General features: G+C 39.7%; 1 protein-coding gene across 2 annotated transcripts in view; it reads left to right on the forward strand.

The window, feature by feature from the left end:
- PSME4 (proteasome activator subunit 4) overlaps window positions 1-17,486 on the forward strand; it is a gene marked incomplete in the record, with an annotated part of 199,381 nt that overhangs the window by 54,001 nt on the left and 127,894 nt on the right. For both annotated transcript variants that reach the window (XM_078784397.1, XM_078784398.1), the window contains 10 exon segments: window positions 6-98; window positions 518-783; window positions 1,142-1,328; window positions 5,297-5,386; window positions 6,737-6,801; window positions 7,764-7,914; window positions 9,529-9,627; window positions 10,146-10,215; window positions 10,527-10,594; window positions 15,550-15,765. In XM_078784397.1, coding sequence (XP_078640523.1) covers window positions 6-98; window positions 518-783; window positions 1,142-1,328; window positions 5,297-5,386; window positions 6,737-6,801; window positions 7,764-7,914; window positions 9,529-9,627; window positions 10,146-10,215; window positions 10,527-10,594; window positions 15,550-15,765 — 1,305 coding nt within the window.

Genomic DNA, 17,486 nt, shown 5'->3' on the forward strand with positions numbered 1-17,486 from the left:
TTCAGGGAGGACCATCAAAACTGGGCCAAAAGCACTTGGACAGCCTATTTGACGCTGTCTCTCCATTCTATCACCCGTCTAACAATGGCAGATGGTTGGTGAGTGCCCCTTGACATATGCAGACTTAATGAATTCTCTACAAATTGTTATGAGCAATTATTTATAAAATGCGCATTTATTTTTAATTTGGGTTGTTCTCTCTCTTTTTTTTCACCTGATGAACTATATAACTTTGTCCGTATGTGCTTTTATAATCCTTTGAGCTTACATTATTTTCACCTTTATTATAATTTTAATATTTTTCAGAGATGTATATCAATTTTGAGCAGTTGTGCAACTATGTAATTCCACTGTAAACATGCATTGGGGGTATTAGAGTCTAAATGTGTCGAGACTTTGCCAATGAAGTCTTTGGATGCACCTGATAACAGGTATTTTTTATTTTACCTGTCTTTTCCCCTTTCTCCATCCATGTATTCTCACCGCTACCTATTTGCATCCTCACTGCACATCAAAGACTAAGCTGATGAAGCTGCTGCAGATGTTGCCAACTAGTCTTGTACGTCGTTTGCACCGTGAGCGATTTCAAAAGCCCACATGGAAAACAGCAGTGCCTGCGAGCCACCGGCTCACTGAGGAGGATGTCACAGCCTTTGTGCAGTGCCTACAGCAGCCTGTGCTCCTTGCAATGTTTAGCAAGAATGGCAGCTTGGATGCTGCCCAAGCCTTACAAAACCTGGCTTTAGTTAGGCCTGAGCTCGTGATCCCGCCTGTCCTGGAGAAGTGAGACAGTGATGTTTTCCTTTCCGTGTTGTTGATTTTGTTCCATGGGAAGGGCTGCTGATCTCTCAATTTCCAAGTTTTCTTGTTTCCTTGTGACTCTCGATTAAAATCTGCTCTGTTTTGTTAGCTATAACCTTTTAGTTACCTGTGTTATAAACTTTCGAAATTTGGGATGCTACCCTTAACTTGTCACTGCTTTTTAATTTCCATTACATGCATTTCTTTTCTAAGTTGATCAAACAATACTGATATCATAGTGTCGTTAATGATGTCTGGCAATGGTCTCTTGCACACGGCACCTTACAAACGGTGACCATTCAGCATTGAACCCAGTTTTTGCTTCTTGCTTCCATGGCAGGACCTATCCTGCACTGGAGACGTTGACTGAGCCACACCAACTGACTGCCACAATGAGCTGCATTATTGCTGTTGCTCGCAGCCTCATTGGCAGCCCCACACGCTATCCAGAGGGTCCTTTACATGCTCTGCCACTGCTCTTCCGGGCTCTGCCTGGCGTAGACCCCAACGACTTTGTGAAGTGCATGGTAGGTGTCAAAGGCATCAGATATCTCTGGCCTTGGAACATAAAATGATTGCCAACATCATGTTTTACTACCAATGTTTTGCTTCAAAAGAAAGATTGGAGCACTCCATCTGTGGACCAGGTACTGATCACATTGTTTTGTGTTGGATCACTGGATAAGATTTGAGGGTAAAAGGATGCACTTCTCATGAAAGCCAGCTAGGTCGGTTTTGGGGCTGATTTTAAGTTTGAAAACTGCAAAATAAATTGTTTTTAAATAAAACTCTTCCCATGTTTATTAGCATTTTTGGAGTAGTTAATTTTCACAGCATTGGTCAATATGAAGGAAGCATTTAATAGTACAGATGTATTATTAGCACACCATAGTTCTGGGGAGCTTGTGCAATGGTGCGTCGTCCGTCCATCAGTTTGTCCATTCCTAAGCACTTGCAACTTCTTCTCCGAAACTGCTGATGGGACTGTGACCAAACTTGGCACAAATGATACTTGGTATGTTGCAACTCAAGTTTGTTCATGGCATGAAAAAAAATTGGGGACTAAGGGGGTCTACTAGGGGTCAACATGGGTCCAGGTTTGACTCCCCATAATAGGTACAGTATTTGCTTTCTTCTCTGAAACTACACACAATTTCGATGAAACTTGGCCACAACCTTCATCACCCCTGATGTACCAAAGTTTGTTCACGGTATTAGAAAAATCTGGGTCTATAAATGGGTGTCTACTTCGGCATGGGTGTGGTTTCCCCCCCAAACTAGGTATTTTTTTTGTTTGCTTGTTTAAAGTCTTGTGATTACGATTACTTTAGCATGAGCTAAAGCATTCAGACCTCAGTATCCCGACTGCAGGACTTTCGGAGTACTTTCAGACACTCCGTCGCCTTGCTCTTCTATGATTCTCGATCTTGTAAATAGAAATAGTGCACCGGTTACATGGTGCACATGGTAGTGAAGCACGCACACAGCCCTCACACCAAAAGGTTTACGTGCATTTCGGTGTTGCTCCTTTTTTTTTTAAACAACATTTTGTTTCGACTATCTAATTCTCTTTCCTTCCATTCACGTATTTCCCACACAGTACAAAATAACTTACCAAACCTGTATCGGTTATCTTACTATAATTCACCAAATGTCCGTCTGTCCGTTCGAAGGTACCGCAAAAACGGCTCAACCGATCGCAACGATATTTTGGGTGGGTATTCCTGGGACCCCTGGGAGTAAAATAGACTATATTGTTTTTCCAAGTTTTCCAATTTTCCAGTTTTTCCAAACACGATGGAATAATATTTACCGATATGAACAGTGATGTGGCTTTTGTTGAAATTCTACAAATACTGTTTATTCTACGTACCAGGAGAGAGTAGATCGACTCCTGACGAACTCTTCCTATATAAACGTGCAGCTCCGAAGTAACATGGCAGTGTGTGCAAAGCGACTGAGAAACAGGTGTAGCGGCCGCTTCCGTTTTGCAGAATTCAATCTTTTTTCAAAATGGGCACCATGTACTGTTAAGAATTTGATGATTTGCATGTGATATGATTCAACGGATGTTTATATGAATTGTTTAAAATAAAAAGCCTTCAATTTCTGGTATTTTGCATTTTCATTTGGGCCTCCAAATTGAAGCCCCGCCCATAGGGCGGGTACCGTTGCTAGTAATTAAAACACATTATTCTTCAAGATCGTCTGCTGAAGCCTGTGCTAGCCTTTCAAGAGTATCTCTTCGCAGATTAATTCACAAGTCAAGGGCAGTTGCCTCGGTAGTTGAGGGTTTCTTTTTAACCAATTGCATTTACATTGGTTGGGTTTTTTGGGTTTTGTCTCGACTTGCCTTCCATTACATTTGCATCGCACATTCACTCTCTCAGCCTGACAACGTTTTCTCAAACTTTAGACTGCCAAATTACAATAAAGATGGAATGTGTCCGAGACCATTATTGACCTCGACTGGGGAGGTTCGTTTTACCTTTTATTAATACTTCAGTTTATATGTTCTCATGCGAGTTCTACAATTGCTTACTCAGAACTCTCCGTATTGCTATTCTAGGTACGAGGTCAAAGGCTTTTGAAGATCTAAAAAAAAGGATCTAAATCTAAAACATGTTTTGCTGTTATGCTCTTCGGTTTTCTCTACAACATATCTGGTGCAGAATATCATGTCTGTGCACCCTCCACCACTTCAGAGTCCACAGTGAGAATCTGATAATTCACACTCGATCACTGTCTGGAGGCATTCCTGCAGGACCTGTACAAAACCTTTACATGTAGACGAATTCTTTTCTAACACGTGTTAAACCACCCCCAACCACTCTCAAAACTTTGTTTATGTATCCATCTTGTCCATCCCTTGCGTTCTCCCTTACCCCTCATCGTCACCTGCATCCTTGTTTGTCCGTCCCCGACTAACCTCTCCCTCCGCCCTGCTATTGCCATTTCCCCTTTCTCCTGCTGTTCCCTTTTGTTATACTGTATTATGATCTGTTCTGTGTCCTAGCTCTTCCATGAGCCTAGACTATGTAGTAAAACAAAATCCATGTCCAGGACTACAAACAAACACCTCTACCACCGACACCTCTCTCTTTCTCCACTTCTATCTGCTTGGCTTTGTTTTGAGCACTTGTTCTTCACACATGTGACTTTGTTGACAAACAGCTTGCTATGCTTGGTTATGAGTGGTTTCAACTCTTCACAATTCGCTCAAAACAAGTCAAGTACGTTGTACTTTATTCTCCCGGCCTAGCAATTTCTCAGCCACTGATACTCGCGCAACGCTCTTGATAGTTTTATGATTTCTGATTGTTGTTGAATTGGAATTGTATAAAAGGAAAAAAAAGCATGTAAATGGGGAAGACTGTTGATCTACAGCATTTCATTAATTGTACACCGCTCCTTTCCTATGCCATCTCCAGGCATTGCAAATCGTCACTGCCAGGCACCGAAGGGGGCTCGGCAGTGACGCACGCTGAAAGGGAGTACTCAGTTTTCACTCTGGTTGTTTGTTTGTTTGTTTTCTTTCTTTCTTTCTTTCTTTCTTGTTTGTTTGTTTGTTTGTTTGTCCGGGCGATATCTCAGCCATCCTTTGAGCTAGGAAGCTGAAATTTCGGCACAGTAGTGAGCCAGTCCTTTGTCAAAACCGGTATTTTTTGTTTTTTGATTAATCAATTAATTGAGGAGTTATTTAATTATTAGCGATGAATTAAGTACTTATTTAATTAATCAAATTTCCTTTCTCTTCTGACCATTAACTCAGGCACCTTTTGAGTTGGGAAGCTGATATTTGGACATGCCAATGACCAGGTGATTTGGCTGCAAAGGATATTTTTGATTTATTAATTAATCAATTAATCAATTAATCGATTAATTATTTAATTATTCGATTAATGACCCAATTTTTTTTTTTTTAAAGTTACAGATTCTGATGAAATGGTGGTGGTTTATGTGTTCTCTGACCGAATTGATTAATAATTTAATTTTTTCATGATTATTATTTATTTATTTTCATTATTAATCATTTATTTATTTTCTTTCTCATTTGGCCAATATCTCAGGCACCTTTTGAGCTGGGAAGCTAATATTTGGACATGACAGTGACCAAGTGATGTGGCTATCAAGGATATTTTTGATTTATTGATTAATCATATAATCGATTAATTATTTATTGATTAATCGATTAATTATTTATTGATTAATCAATTAATTATTTAATTTTTTATTAATGAGTCATTTAATTAAATTTCTAAAAGATACATCTTCGGATGAAGCACTAGTGGTTTAGTTATGCCATTAGCCAATTGATTAAGAAAATATTTTGTGATAATCTTTTATTGATTTTAATTATATAATTAATCAATCAATTAGTGTGCACCTCTCCCTCCCAATGCAGCCTTTATGAGCCGCACTGTAGGATATTTAATTATTTGGCATGGGGGCGGTGTACTTTGAATGTATCTGTACTTGTTTTGTTTTCATTCAGGTCACATTCCAGTTCATAGCAACCTTTGCTACTCTTGTACCACTGGTGGACTGTTCAGCTGCTCTTCAGGAGCGGGATGATCTCACCGAGGTAAGGCCAACTTCACGGTACAGGAGACCAATAACATCTTGTGGAGTGTGAAATATACAGTGTCTATAGAAAGTCTACATCCCCTTTCAAAATGTTAACCTTTTGTTGCCTAACAGTCTGGAATTAAAATGCATTAAATAATACTTTGTCCACCTTTATTTACACATCGCAAATCACAACTTCCAAGTGAAAAACAAATTCTGCAAATTTCAGGAAATTAATAATAAAAAACCTCCAATATCTTGGTTGGACAAGTGTCCACTCCCCTTATAATAGCAATTGTAAACTAGAACGGCACTCAGTAGAGAGCATACCTCCACCAGGTGAACAGTTTACGTTTTGTATCATAGAATAGACCAGAAAATCACAATACAGAACTAGAACGGCACTCAGTAGAGAGCATACCTCCACCAGGTGAACAGTTTACGTTTTGTATCCTAGAATAAACCAGAAAATCACAATACAGAATCACATTTAATCAAAATCAACTGTCCACAACTTTTTGAGATATCCTGCTATGTATCGTTTTTGGCCATATCTTCCAATGGTGAAAAATGATTTAAGAAATTAAATAATTCTCATATCCGAATCCATATTCAGATCTTTCCAAAAATCGAATTGAATCGTCCTTGTCAGATACACAACCGCTCCACCAAGTTTCGTCCAAATCCATCCACAACTTTTTGAGATATCCTGCTATGTATCGTTTTTGGCCCGATCTCTCAATGGTGAAGAATCACTTTAAAATTCTAGTAGCCGGATCCGAATCCGGATCTTCACCAAAATCTTATCATTTCGTTCTTGTCACATACGCTACCTCTCTGCCAAATTTCGTCCGAATCCGTCCACAACTTATTGAGATATCTTGTTCACAAACACAGACAGACAAACAGCGATGAAAACATAACCTCCATCCACCTTTGGTGGCGGTGGTAATCAGCTGTTCCTGTAGGTTTCCTCTGCTGGGTAGTGCATTTCACAGCAAAGACTCACAGCCACCTATGTTTTTTTTTTCCCCCCAGTTTTACCTAATTGAAGCAAATGGGTTGGCTTTTGTATCCATCTGATCCACTCCCTGCATTCGCCTCTACCACTCATCCTTACCTGCATCCCATTTTGTCTGTCTCTGTCTATTTTCTCCCTCGACTCTGCTGGTATTTCCGCCTTCTTTTTGCTTTCTTTTGTTCTGTTGTGTACTGCTCTGTTCTGTGCCTTAGCTCTTCTATGCATCTTGACTGTATACCAAAAAAAAGTCTTTTATTTTTATTTTTATTTTTTGTTGTCAAAAAAAGTTGAGAGCATGCACCATTGATTTTTTAAAACCTGTATGGTGTTTGTTTTGCCACCCAGGTAGAGAGAGAACTATGTTCAGCTACTTCAGAGTTTGAGGACTTTGTATTGCAGTTCATTGATAGGTAAGAGGGTCTCGCTTCTGGGATTTGTAATTCGCTCTGTACTTAAATTGTGACATGGTTTATTAATTACTTAAAGTGGTGTTTTTTTTTGTTTTTTTTGTATACAGAATCGAGGCTTGTGTAAGAGCTAACATTGAACGTGAAAACATGCACAGACATATAAAACATACAATGAAGGGAGCGTGAGACAAGAGGGGGAGAGAGAGCAGCAGCACACAAGCACAACAACAGAAGAGAACAAGGACGTCGTTAGATCTGTGGAAAGGGGAGGGCTGGGGGAGGAGGGAGGGGTACACGGTATAAAGTAAATGAACACTACTAGGAATTTCACTACTAGGAATTTGAGGAAAGAAGTTGGGGATTGAAAGAGGCGGATTTGGGGTGTTTTAACGGGGGTAGAAAAGATCAAGGTTTTGGATGGGGGAAGATAAGAGATTGTGGTGAACAGCTGTTTGAAAGACCTGGAGGGAGGAGTGGGATTGAAGCGAGTAAGGGAGTTTATTTCAGAGGCGGGAGAAAAAACGAATGAAAGAGTGAAGGTGAACAGAGAGCCTAGATTTTGGCAATTTCACCAGAAGAGGGTTATTGGCAGATCTTGTGCGTCCTGCAGGAATATTGGGGGGGACACAGCACAGACAGAGCTGGGGTGTTGTGTTAAGAAAGGTATTCTAGGGACTTATCAACAGTAGTTAAGCGTTCCCAATATAAAGAAAAACAAGGCCGACCTATCGTAATTCAGATATTTTATCTTTCTTTGTCATTGACATCCTGATGAATAGGAACCAATTTCATGCAAATGGCAAAATGACGGGTTTTCGCTCATGCGAATGTTCTTGCAACTACGATCACCTTTTAGTTTTGCTCAAGTACTGCTGTCCATAGGAACTAGAATGCCTGTTTCACACCAATGTACTTTTCCTTGAGAAATTGATCAATGCTACTGTTCTTACCCCTTGTTCCAGATGTTTTGCACTCATCGAGAGCAGCACACTGCAGCAAACACGCGAGGAAACCGAGACCGAGAAGATGACGCAGGTTGAAAGCATGGTGGAGCTTGGTCTCTCCTCTACATTCAGCACCCTTCTCACCCAGACCTCGCTACCTATTTTCAAGGTCGGAGCCTGCTCTCCCAGCTTTGCCAGTTTTGGGAGACTGGATAACAATGCTCTTACGTTCAAAATAATATGCAGAGTAGGATCAAAACGTTCTCAGACTGGTTATGTGAACAGTATAGCTTACTTGGTGAGAGCCCATCCTCTTCAAAATAATCTACTTTTGAATTTACAGGTTTCTCTTCCACCAGTTTTCACATTGCTTCTTGCAGGAACCAATGTGCAATCAACAATTATGAGCAGAATGCCTCTTCATTAAACTTATCATTTTTGAAAATGTACTTTGGACTTTAGTCAAATAGTCTTTGAGGTAATGATAGGATTATTGTAAAATAATAATAAATAAAAGTTTGCCATTTATATAATTCATTTATTTATGCAATTATTATGTCCAAAGTGGGATTAAACAAATGGTCCACCCTGTTTGTCTGTCTACAGACGTCATTCTATGATCGAGGAACTACTTAATTTCAATTGAATTTCAAAATCTCAATTGAATTTCATATTCTGAACATTGTTGAACATGAATCGGAACATGAATCAGAACGCGAACCTGCAGTTTAGCAGTACTTTGGCTCTGAATCTGGCAAATTGTACAGAATCCTGTTCTGAGTGCACATGCGCACAGAGGAGTACGGTAATTACTCAGCACACTCAAAGCGAAAAGTGGGGTTAAACAATTTTCCGTAACCCCGTCTGTCCGTCTTATCAGTTTATAATCAGTCCAGTCCAGTCTTATCAGTCCAGGAAAAACTTATTATGCTTCTGCCGACGGTCGCATTATGTTTTTGGGTTGTCCATCTGTCTGTCTGTCAGTGATAGGTTTTCGTTACCGCAATAACTTGAGAACGGCTGAAGGGATCTTCGTCAAACTTTGTGCAGATATGTATAATGAGGTAAAGATGAACTGATTAGATTTTGTGGTCATGAGGTCAAATGTCAAATGTCAGATGTCCCGTCAGGTAAAAATTCTTTTACCGAGCTAACTTGTGAACCAGTCAAGGGATTTTCACCAAACTTGGTATAATTAAATATTATGATGCAAAGATACTGATTTCATTTTGTGGTCAAGAGGTCAAAGATCAGAGGTCATGTTAAGTAAAATTTATGCTGCCATGCCAACTTGTGAACAAGTGATGGGAATTTGAACAAATTTGGTATAAGTATATTTGATGCAAAGATGAACTGAATTGGATTATGCTATCAACAGATCAGAGGTCAGAGGTCACATCAGGTAAAAATGTGATAACTTGAGAACAGCTGTAGGGATTTTAGTCAAACTCTGTACAAGTAGGCATATCGGTGGACGTCGCGATGTCGAAGAGTACCATTCTAGTTTGAATATGTATTATTTTGTGTTTGCTTATTTCTCACTTACAAAGTTGTGCTGAAAACCACAACACATTGCAAATCTCTCACTTTCAATGTGCAATTCCATGTCGCTTGTACTTGTCATGAATGCTTACTCAAAGGCATCTATTTATTATCTCTACAAATTGCAGAAGTTTCATTCCCTTATCCAAATCATCCTTTCCCAGTCTGCACACTTTGTATGCATTGTATTATGTAGGTTGTGTTTAAGTGCAAGGCTTGCTAATTTGTTTCATTGTCACAGGCAGCATTGGATAAAATTTTCAACTTTGTCACCACCACAATATTTGAGACGAGAGTTGCCGGGAAAATGGCAGCCAACATGTGTCGTGCAGCAGCAAAGGTGAAAATGGTGTGCTTAAACTGGGCCTTCTTCAGCAAATTCTGACAATAGTTCTGAATGTTTGGGTTTTTGATGTAATACGATGATGATAGTAATAATTTTTACCAGACTTAGTGGCATAATGGAAAGAACATCTGCTCTGAGGCTGGGAGGTCAGGGGTTCAAATCCACCCCTGGCTGAGTCATACCACTGACTATAGAAATGGCGTGTGCTACTTCCTTTCTTGATACTAAGCTTTTGAAAAGGGTGGAGCACAGACATGATGTGCTGATGTGCCAAATGGCTTTCTCTGGCATTGAAGTTCCTTGTAAGGAAATGGATATTATTATATTATTGCTACCATGATGCTTCAGGGGCCTGGCATCTGTTTTATTAACTAGGATACAAAGTTGTTTCATCCGAAATTTGCTTGCTTTTCTCCATTAGTAATTTTCTGTGAATCATGCATTTATCATACTGACTTTGGATGTTCGTTGATCCTTTAGTTATCTCCATCCCACCCCCTCTGCTATTCCAGTGCCGTCCTACTGAGACGTTGTCACGAATGATTCCACACTGTGTGAATATCATCAAAAACCTTACTGCCTGTAAGTGGAAATTCACAACGTTGTCATGTTACACAACCTGTCGTACAGATTTTAATGTTTAATAATGCAGAATACCAAATGCATGACTCCTTCAAATAACCTTTTATCACTTTGTGTGGTTTAAGTTAAAAGTTCTCAATTCGTGGTACGTAATCACTTTTGGATAATTTATTATGATTGAAAAATCTTACCATTTTATTTTGCATGTTTCATTAATGCTCAGTAGGTTGAGAAACATGTCATATAAACAAAGAGATTCAATTTGGGTGTTGTCAAAATTATACGGTTTATCCTCTTGTGTTTATCTTCAGATGAAGAGGTTCTGCATGAGGAAGAAATAGACAAAGAACTTTTATGGAACCTGCAGCTGCTGTCTGATGTATGCTCTTTGCCTCGCTTGCAATAAAATAACCTCATGTCTGTATACATTGCACTTGAGAAACAATCTTCCATGATATAACAACCACTTAACTTGATATGGATGTGTGAGATGGAGAGGGATTGGGAGGGCTAAGTTGTGATGCATGGGTGAGAGATTTATTTGGAGGTGGATATTATGGATGGAAGATATATGGGAAATGGAAGGCAATTCCATTCATTTTTCTTTATTTTAAGATCAAAGAAAAGTTGAGAGATAAAAAATAAAGATCTTGAAATGCATCAAAGCAAAGGAAGTTGAGTTTAGTCCAGCAACAGTTAAACAAACAATCGAGATGAACTTGGGGATGTTCAAAGTTGTGAAAAGAGAAGTTTGTTGTGTCAGTACCCATTTCAGTTTGTTGTGGAGTTATATAATTGACAATACCTGCAGTAGGTAGGAATGTTGGTAATCTTCCATATATATAAAAAAGTTTTTGTTTGTTTGTTTGTTTGTCTGCATGCGCTAATCTCCTGAACTGTGAAAGATAGGAGGAAACCTCTAACCCAAAAAATGTCGGGACTGGCCCCGGGAAGATTATAGGTTAGGTGGCGAGGCCGGTCGAGGCCGCCTCGGCCTGGCTGGGCCCATTTCGCAATTAAAAGCTGAGCTGAATTATAGTAGTCAATCTTCTACGGCCGTGAGTAAAAGCTGAATTATTGTAAATTCATTCAAAAAGAACCCGGGCAACGCCGGGTGCTTTTGGCTAGTGTATGTATAAGTTATGATGAATTAAATGGTTTCCTTCTGTTATTCAGTCTTCATTGCATTTCCTTGTACATTGTAATTGAATCAGACAATGGTAGAGATAAACTACAGGGTATCCACAAAGTCGCACATCATAGGAAATTATTTAATTTATCTAATGTATTTATTTTTTAATGTATTTTTTTTCTATGCCTCCGCCGACGAAGTCGCCAGAGGCATTATGTTTTCAGGTTTTCCGTCCGTCTGTCCATCCATCCGTGATAGGTTTTCGTTACCGCGATAACATGAGAACGGCTGAAGTGATCTAATTCAAAATTGGTACAGATATTTATAATGATGTAAAGATTAACTGATTAGATTTTGGGGTCAAGTGGTCAAAGATCATGTCATGTAAAAATGTGATAACTTGTGAACAGCTGAAGGGATTTCAATTAAAACTTGGTACAGGTACTGTATTTTAATGATGTAATAATGTGGGCGGAGACATATCAGTCGATGTTGTGATGCCGAGAAGTGCCGTTCTAGTTTCTTTTTTATATGCTGCATTTTTCTGCTTTTCCATTTACAAACATGTTTTGAGATTGGTGGGACACATTTCGAACAATTGATGTAGCCAACCTAACAAATAAATGTTTTGCCTATGATGCGTGACTTTGTGGACACCCTGTAGTTAAAAACAACCTATGAACATAATCATCCTATGTATTAACAATCTGACAGTAGAGGAACATTAGCTATACTGTATATAGAGTGTATTCTTGTGAAGATGAATTATCAACAAAAAGTATCTTGATCTCAAACATGGTTGCACAATCATACTAAAATATGCAATTTGCAGTCTGTTTTTCTGTCTGTCTGACTGCGACACATTCAGTCGTTACTTGTCAAATCTCAACCAAACTTGATGGGATGACTCAAGGTCACATGATGGAGGTTGTAGCAACTTAATTTGCTCAACTCACCAAGGGAGTTTACCACCTTGGGCAAAATCTGTGTTAAGGTGTATACTGTATATCCGTGTTAAAATAGCTAATCGTGGCATTTTTCCAAGGCTATTTCTAACAACAAAAGTAATAACAATACAAATGATAATAGCATAATATTAATGTTATTACAAAACTATATTAATACTAATTAATCCCCTCTCCCCAAGGGTTTTTTCCCCCCTCCTTGGACAAACGCTGTGTTAGTGTATAAATAGCTGATCATGGCTTATCATTGGGGCAGGCCTTCCAAAAATTAAAAATATGAACCACAAATACATGTGATTACCTTTTTAAACAGTCACTACTGCTGTTTAACACTAAACTGAAAAAATCTGGAGGAATCCCGATGTCTTTGAGGCATTATATGCTTATCACACCCACAACAGACCCTAGATATACTGTGTTAGGGATATTTTCCTCCAGTAGTATGTAATAGATGAACCAAGAAATTCAATGTCCATCAATTTGTCAGAAGAGAGTCACAAATTTTAATTCCCGAGGAGGATAACACTCTCTGTCTACAAAGAAATACACAGCAAGAAAACAATAACCTTTATCAAACCAAGGAGAGCATGGTACAATTCACAAAAACACACAAGGAAGATTTACAACAAATCCTAGATCAAAGTCCAAAGTGAAAATCCTGGTACAGTAGGGATGCACAAAGAAACATCATACCAAACACCAGCATGCACAGTATACAGTTAACATACAGAATCAACCAGCCAAGTGAAGTATCCTAAGTACAGCAAACCAACATCTTACAGACCCAGTGCTAATCCTGGTTATTTGGTCATTCGTTCTGATTTTTAAAACATTTCAAGTGGGAGGAGCAAGAGGAGGGGGGGGGGGGGAGAGCCAAGAGAGGGGAGGAGAGCAGTCGGATTGGTTGGGCAAAGTTTGGGTGGGAGGGAACAAGTGGAGGGGGGAGGAGCGAAGAGAGGGGAGGAGAGCAATAGGATTGGTTGGGCAAAGTTTGGGTGGGAGGGAGTAGGTGTCGAGGATGAGGTTGCCTCCCGCTGACAGCACGTTTGAATTCCAAATTCTTTCATGCGGTTTTCTGCTTTTCCATTGTCTCCTGCAAAACACCTCGGAGCCCCGTCTCTCTAATCCCTTCAAGAACATCTGAAGGTCATTCTCAGTGAAGTGGATATATATTTTACTCATTTTCGACACGACAAGAACAAAGACCACTTACTTTATTTCAAAGCACATTTTTTAAATCTGTAATTCTTTTATTGTTTGATGCAAGGATTATTGTACCATATTATGAATTAACACACTAGTAACATGGGTTATAATTCATTTATTGTTTGATGCAAGGGTTATTGTACCATATTACGAATTAACACACTAGTAACATGGGTTTTGATAAGTCATGTTAAAACTTCAAAATCACTTCAATAGCTATGGCAATCCCATCCTTTTTCAATCTGCAAACTCATCTTTTCCCTCATAAGTCAAATCCTACTGCAATCCCACAAAAGATTTTACTGAGAAGCAGAGAGCCAGAGAGGGCTAGCCTCCGTGGATTTTCTATAGGATTTTTCATATTTCAGACTAACGCTTGTCAAATACTAATAAGCTATTTTGATTCAGTGTTTAATTATCGTTGTTGTTGAGAGATTTTCCTGAGAACGCTGGCAATTTTATAAAACTATTTATTAAATAAACTCCAAGTAAGAAAGAAAAAAGCGTCCGCTGAACTGTCTTTACAACGGTCAGTGCAGAGCGATTTATCCGCTTCCATTGTTCGACTCTGCAATAATTACCAAGTACTTTACATTCACTTATCTAGTTCAGACTTCGTGCTGAGTCGATTACTCACAGTCACAATGAAAGCTTGCTCACCGAGCACATTGGTAAGCAAACCTTGATGATCCAGCAATTACCTAGTTAGACATTGTGGCATCAGTTGTATTATTTAATTATTTACCAAGAAAACTATCTTTTCTCCAACTTGCTTATATAATTCAATAAGACACTCGATCCAACATCACATTATTTTCCAAAAACACATCCCATCTGTATTGCATATTCCCCTATTTGTAATAATGTTCCATCAGTCATTGGTGACAATATGTGGTTCACCATTGCTTCCACTAAGAATTTTACTCTTCTCGAGCCACGATTCTGGTCAGTGCCGGAGACAACTTGCCAACTGCAGGGGATCCCAAATTTGCAGGGAAACCACAAAAAGACACCTGCAGACTAGGAATGGAGGGTTGAGGCTCATAGAAATTGCTTGCTTCATAAATTTACACTTCCACAACTGTAATCTATATACCTCAAAGAAGATAATAACCGGACCCTTCCTGTCGCTCCCGTAGGGAGTGGCTGTACTAGTGGAGAACAAATATGATTTCATGGGAATATTCTCTGATTTTCTGAGGGAGGTGTACTTTGTTAAAACAGTTGTGGCAGTAAAATCTCATCATTTTGAGGATGCTATATAATAAATAATTTTTAACCTGTTTGAAAATTCACGGTGAAATTTTCGAACTTTATCTGTCTTTTCAGTTACTAGCTGGGGTACACGGCATTGCCCGCGGCTGTTCTAATGCTGTGTTTTATTTTAACTAAATAAAATGTTGTTCTTTTTTTATTTTCTTTGTGGGGGGCCAACACCCTCTACACCCACTGAGGATCATTTCATATTGATGTAGCTACAAAGGCTTAGGCCTTTTTGAAATCTTTTTTGAGCTTTTTTTTGTTGAGCTTTAAAAAAAAAATTAAAGAGCGATTTAAAAAAAATCCAATTTTTTTTTCAGACTTTTCTATTTATTATAATTATTATTATTGCCCAAAACACTCCCCTGCTCTCACTGATAAACCTCTGAATGTTTCACAAAGATCCGTTTGCCATTTCTGAGAAAAATGGTGACGGACACAGACAGACAAACATCATTCTTATTCAATAGCATAATATGGATCAACACAGACGGAGTGGATCAACACAGAAATAGCATAATATGGATCACATGGCCATCTTGTCGATGGATTTTGAAATACTAGAGTGCAAACATCCAGTGGATGTAAAGTAGCCATACAAGCTGTTTAAAAATTGTTCGATGGATGCACACTGCATTTTCAAGCAATTTAGCTTGTGATACATTTTGTTTATATATTTCCTCTAGCTTTTTGAGCCCTCCACTGTTCATGTTGGATGTCATTTCTTTATAAAGTACAGTTTCCCTCAGCCTTGATTCTTGTTCTGCACAGGTCGTATGTGTTAACGGGAAGAATCTGCTTCCATACCGAGATGATTTAATGGTCGTGCTCAAGGTTTGCCTCAATCTCAAGAGTAAGCGAGGTTATACGCTGGCCAGCAATCTACTCAAACGTATCCTACGCTGCACAACGATGATATTCCCATTGGAATACTACAGTGTGCCTGGCGGGTTTGACAAGAGCCCTTCCATTTACCTGCCCATCAGGGTGAGAACCATTTTTTATGAAAACTCTGAGCATTTATGATGAAGTAACCTTAACCAGAATATTTTTTGGGATTCACTGACCAAATAATTTTCAGAAACCCTACTTGTCTGAGCACTAATTTGACGGAATTTCTACTTGGCATTTGTAGTGATATAGTGTTTATATAATGGTGGTTCAAGGTTGGCATGGACTATTTTTTATTGTGGAATATGTAAAAACTAGAACGCACTCCATGGAGGTGCTGCCTCGTGTCGTTGTTTTCTTCGTGCAATTCCGCCCCAGAGCATGCTAACCTACCTGTCGCGTAGATATGTAGGGCCAACTGTCGTGTCGCGTCCTCGTTGTCCAGTTATTCTGCCATCTGTTACATATTTATTTGAATGTATGTGAATTACTATTCAGGGCTTTGCTTATCAATGTGTAGTCGATTAAAGGTTGTTGTGATTAAAGGGTCAGGAGCCCTTCTGAGAAAAAGGAGACCGGAAACGGAAGAAGAAAAGACACGAGGTCCTGGAGACGCGACGATTCTTCTTCTTCCTCGCCGAGCTCGGACGCGAGCGGTATCGATTGAGCAACGTAAGAGAATCGGCGTTTAAAAGCCCGTCTGGCGAGAGGAGTTACCGGGACGTGTAACTACCCTTTGACACGTCAAGTCACTGTGGGTTCGTGCACGGAACCAAGCAGCTGGCACAGTTCGCCTCCCCGTCTACAAGGCCGCGTACGGGTCGCACCTTGGGCCGCGCGCGCTGGGCAAGCCGCGTGTTGCTTTGCCTGCTTTGCTTTACCCGCTTGGCTTGGCCAGGAGGTGCGCGCTGCAGCCGTTGTTCCCGGTACGGGACGTGCCCGGTGAAAGCACGTCAGGAAGGGTCCGTTCAACCGCCCACGTGCGGAGATCGAACTACAGGCGTACGGAGACATTGAGAGAGACATTGACCATGGAGGGAGTCGGGAGTGGGGCTCATGTGAGGAATGTATAAGATGGCCATCTTAGAGTTATTATAGATGAGTTTACATCTTTGTACTATTGATTGCTGATTGTGGATGGTTGTTGATTGCTCGGGGAATATATCATTGATTATTCCGGATCCTTGGTGTGGGGTTTCTTATTGATTGGAATTCATATTGATTGCGTTACGAAAGCGCAGAAATAATAGATCTTTCTGGCGGAGTTCCTCTCACGATCCGGGGGTCACCGAGACCAGGTAGTCACCGGGAGGACCACGTAACACATCCAACAGGCAAACCCACCGGTGGGATTATCACAATAATAACGTGCTCAGCTTGCAGCCAAATTATGAGTAATAATAGTTCAATGCTGAAATTCTGTGTAATGATGTTGTGTAGCCTGAGATAATTATACAGGAAGTGACATCAATGCTGATGAATGCATTCCGGGTTTAAAGCCAAGATGATGGCCAGCCTAGTCACACGTGCTTTAGAACAGAGGTCCATAGTAGAAGTTCCTTGGTAAAATGAACAGGAAATGAGTTGAAATTCACAGGAGATTCTGCAGAATGTGGTGAAGCATGTCTTTTTTTTTTCTTTTTTTTCTTTTTTTGTATACAAGATCGAGGCTCGTGAAAGAGCGAACATTAATCACACAGAAAGACAAACAGACAAACAAAACAAATAACATCGGGAGCGGTAGACAAGATGGGGAGAGAGGGGGAAGGACACAAACACAACATTTGAGAGCAGGGACCGAGAGACATGGAGACATC

This window comes from Myxine glutinosa, chromosome 9 (genome assembly GCF_964187855.1).
Source record: "Myxine glutinosa chromosome 9, kmMyxGlut1.1, whole genome shotgun sequence".
Lineage (NCBI taxonomy): Eukaryota > Metazoa > Chordata > Myxini > Myxiniformes > Myxinidae > Myxine > Myxine glutinosa.